Genomic DNA, 4,190 nt, shown 5'->3' with positions numbered 1-4,190 from the left:
TTCTCCCCTTAGCATGTCTGGGTATTCCATGTGCCTGGTGTTCTCTGTGTTCTCTCAGCCTTACAGAGCACCAGGGGGAGGGAGGGACACTGTGGCTGGCTTTGGTGGGACACTGCAGTCAGACAGCAGCCTGAGTGGGCTGGCAGAGGATTTCTGGCCTGGCCAAATAGCCTCTCCTGACTTTGTTTGGAGGAAGTCACCTGTGGAGATAGAAGACCAGGCCCCAAAGGTGCAAAGCAAGGAAAAGAGCCAGGTCCCAGATCAGGGACAGAGGCCCCAGCTGCCCTTGGCTGTCACCAGCCCAACCCTCCATCAGGCTGCACTCCCTTTTGGGGGACAGCAACTGGGGGACAGCTGTGCAGCTCAGGAGCAGTGCCACCAAGCCCAGAGCCAGCTGCAGTGTCACCCATGGCCTGTCCTGTGCCAGGCTGAGTTGCCTCATCACATTTCCCTCTCCAAAGACCAAGGTGAGGGGTGATGGGGCACAGCCACACCTGCCCTGCCTTCCTGTCCCCTCCAGGCTGGGCTGAGGAGCATTGAAGAAGAAGCTGCTCCCGAAATCCATCGAGCCATTTCTGGGGACTTGACTGCAGAGGAGGAGCTGGAAAGAGCCATGGTGGAGGCTGCCTTGGAGGAAGGGATATACAGGGTGGGTGCAGCCCTCAGGTGGGTCAGCCTGGCTGCTAGCACTGGGGTCAGCCTGCAGGCTCCACAAGGATGATCAGCACTTCTTTCCTTTCTGTGAGCATCAGGACAAGTTGTGACATCTTGGGCAAGCTGCTCTCTGCCTCAGTTTCCCCTCTGTGAAAGGACCCAGCCCATGTGCCTGGCAGGGCTGTGCTGGATGTTTACCTGCTGGTTTGGAGGTTCCCACTCACACCTTCTGCTAAGCTAAGGCAGGAGAGCTCTGGTGTCACAGGAATTGATTCTCTTCCAACTCCCGGGAGTCTCCAAGACAGCCTGGGCAGCTGTGGGGTTGCAGAGTTGCACCTCTTTCTGTGTCCAAGGTGTTACCACCTCAGGCTGTCCTACAGAGGTGACAGGATTTGCATGGCCACCAACCCTCAGTGCCTCAGTTTCCCCACCTGGGCAGGGAGGCTTTTGGGACTGTGTGGTCTGCAAAGCAGAGCAGTCACTGTGTCCATGTGGGAATGGCCCCAGAGCAGCCTGGAGCTCCAGGCTCCCCCCCTGATGCCTCCCTGTTGGTTGCAGAGAACAGGTGGCTTGTTTGGCCAGGTGGACAGCTTCATGGAGCCCAGCAGCCCCCTGCAGCCCCAGGTGGCCAGCCAGAGGCCCCTGCAGTTCACTGAGGTGGGCACTGAGGACCTCGACTCTCCTGTGTTCCTCGATGACTTCCCCCAGGAAGGCAACACCAACATCAACAATGCCAACAGCAGCTGCCTGGAGGGGTAAGGGCAACTCAGCCTGGGTGTGCAGGGAGGGAGGGCAGTGCTGGCCCTGGGGCCACTGCCACTGCCCTGGGGCCACTGCCCTGGGGCCACTGCCATGGGGTCACTGCCCTGTCACTGCCCTGGGGCTGTCCTGGCAGCTGGCTGTGCCCTGGCCCACCCAGGGCTCCCATCCATCACTCCTCCATCTCAGTGCCATGAGGATGGAGGTGGACAGCAGGGCTCCAGGGATTCCCTCCCCTGCCAATCTCTGAGGGCCAAGGCCTGGGCTGGAGCCACCAGACTGGGCACAGGTAGAAGGGACAAAAATGACCAGTGTAAGAGGATGTACTCAGTCCTGCTTCCTGGGGTCTCCACCTTTTTCATCCATTCCAGTTGTTGCCCAGGTCTGTCCCCCTGGCTGGGGAAGGTGGGGGCTGCCCCCAGGTGGAGCTGGGCTCAGTGGGGTCCCCACTCAGCTGAGCCCCTGCTGCCCTTGCAGGGTGCAGTACGAGGACGAGGTGCTGAGCAGGACGGTACCAGCAGCACGCAGGGGTCCAGCCTGGGGTGAGTCTGGGCTTTGCTCTTCTCGGGCACTGGGACCAGCCCAGGGCCAGGGCATGGAAGGTCTGATGGTGGGTGGAAAGAGGAGATGCAGGTCCCAGCAAGCTGGAGGCTTGCTGAGAGCACTGAGCTGAGCAGGATCTCTCTGGAGAGCTCCAGAGACCTTCTGCCCTTTGAGGTGATGCCACAGGAGACAGTTGCCGCAGGCTGGGGGAGCACTGGCCATCCAGGGCAGGCATGGCACAAGAACCATGTTTGTTTTCCTCAAACAGGGACTCGTTGGTGCTGCTGAAACCTCCTAAATTGCGTTGTTCCTCCCCAGCCTTGGTGAGGCCCATTCCTGTGCCTCTGTTGGCAGAAGATCCTTGCCTCCTGTAACCATGCTGATGTTCCCTGCCTTTCCCTCCACAGAGCACAGCCGCCCCAACCCATGAGAGGCTGAGAAGGAGCGAGTGGCCCCCTCTGGGGGTCCTCATCACGCAGGGCCACTCCTGCCCAGCAGGTAAAGGGGGACATGTCCTGAGGGACATGTAATGTGGGTGACACAGCTGAGCCTCCTCCCGTGCTGGGAAAGGCTGTCCCATCTGTGCGGGGAGGAGCCCCTCTCCAGGGGCTCACTGTGTGAATCCAGCCTGCTGGAGCGTTTTCTCTTGGGTCAGCTGGAGTGGAGCTGGGCTCTCACCCTGCTGCTGTAGCAAGTCATGGGAGCTCCTGGAAGCTGGAGCAGCTGGAAGCACATTCCTCTGGCTGCCCATCCCAGCCAGGCTGGCAGAAGGGTGCATCAGATTTGCCCCCATGCTCCCTTTGCTGGCCACAGTGCCTCTTGCCTGGCACGTGCCAGGGCAGGGAGCCAGGGCTGGTTCCCAGCTCTCTGTTCACATGGCCCTGCTGGTCACATTTTGGGGGTGCCCTGCACCCAGGAGCTCCAGCAGGATGGCATTGCCTGTCCAGGCACTGGACAGAGGACAGAAAGCTGCAGACCCACACTACCATGGGAGAGGTTTCCCTGGGCAGTGTCCCAGCACATGTTGCAGCTGTGTGCTACTCTCACCCAGCTGCCCACAGAGGATGGCACTGTGACAGGAGCAGCATCCAGCTCAAGGTTCCAGCAGGGAGAAACTGGTGAGCCAGGAACATCCTCCACCCCAGCCATCACCTTCCTCATTCAGGAGGTAAGGCAAGGGCACAGCCTGGCAGAGGGAACAGCAGGGATGGCAAGGGGATACCATGCTTATGCCATGGTGGGAGACTGGGGCAGAGCTTAGCTGCAAGGGCGAGCAGCACAGAGGGCAGAGGGAGGAGAAGGTGGGTGGATGGGTGGGTGGGTGGGTGCCTGCAGCCAGGGCAGCTCCCCAGGCTGAGCACCCAGGCTCTGCTCTCCCCTTCTGCACAGGCTCTCATCTCTGGAGGCCTCGGGGGTCTGGCCCGTGACTCATCCTTCCTAGCAGTGGCCAGGGATGAGATGGCAGCCAGCAGCCAGCTGGAGATGGATGAAATGGAGAAAGCAGCCGTGGAGCTGCTAAAGGGAAGAGAAACACTGCAGGGCACAAAAAGTGGCTCTGCCCCACTGGACACCTCAGCTGTGCCAGCTGGCAGATCCCCAGGACTCGGTGCAGCTCCCTCCCAAAACACCACCAGTGCCACTCGCCTGTGAGCTGCCTGCTGCAGTGCCCAGGGTCCTGTCACAGGGGTGCTGCAGCACAGCCACACTGTTCCTGCTCCTGCCTGTGCTCCTGAGACACTCTGGCCAGCTGTGGTACTGCTTTTGGGACAGGCCTCTGGGATGCTGCTGCAGAGCAGGACAATGCTGTTCCAGGGGATCCTGCAAGAGCTGGACAGATCATTAAAGTGTTCCTGCTGTGTGACCCTGGTGCCCTCCCCTCCTTCCTCTGCCATCCCACCTGCACAGCCAGTGGAGGGGCTGCAGATGCACATAACCAGAGCTGGCAGTGATTCTCATGCAGCCTCTAGTCCAGTGTTTTGAGGTTGCCAAGTTCTGGGGATCTCCTGATATCCCAGCAGCTGGACCCTGCATCCTCATGTCTGTGCTGGAGCCTGCAGCCTCCTGCCTGGCCTGTAAGGACGAGATGTGCCAGGGGCTGGGCAGCAAAATGGGTCTGGGGCCTTCTTGGCTGGGAAACTGGGGATGGGGCAGAGGTGTGAAAGCATGTTCAGACTGGGGCAGCAGCCCTGGGGCTGGCCAAGAGGAGAGTTGGGCACTGTGGTGCCATTTCTGCC

The 4,190-nt window shown here is 60.5% G+C and overlaps 1 protein-coding gene and 1 long non-coding RNA gene across 2 annotated transcripts in view; both read left to right on the top strand.

The window, feature by feature from the left end:
* The window catches only part of LOC306812429 (voltage-dependent L-type calcium channel subunit alpha-1S-like), a gene marked incomplete at both ends in the record, with an annotated part of 2,761 nt that extends 375 nt beyond the window's left edge, over positions 1–2,386 (top strand). Inside the window, 4 exons of the mRNA XM_079327016.1 lie at positions 521–649; positions 1,213–1,409; positions 1,891–1,955; positions 2,364–2,386. Coding sequence (XP_079183142.1) covers positions 521–649; positions 1,213–1,409; positions 1,891–1,955; positions 2,364–2,386 — 414 coding nt within the window. The remainder of the gene's footprint in view (positions 1–520; positions 650–1,212; positions 1,410–1,890; positions 1,956–2,363) is intronic.
* A 573-nt stretch (positions 2,387–2,959) lies between these two features.
* On the top strand, positions 2,960–3,817 carry LOC306812525. Its single transcript, XR_013776864.1, has 2 exons — positions 2,960–3,124; positions 3,346–3,817. It is a non-coding gene; the product is annotated as an uncharacterized lncRNA (long non-coding RNA).
* Positions 3,818–4,190: the final 373 nt, after the last annotated feature.

Source organism: Erithacus rubecula (assembly GCF_903797595.1).
Source record: "Erithacus rubecula genome assembly, chromosome: 26".
Taxonomy (NCBI): Eukaryota; Metazoa; Chordata; class Aves; order Passeriformes; family Muscicapidae; genus Erithacus; species Erithacus rubecula.
This window is presented reverse-complemented; position numbering and strand designations above follow the sequence as displayed.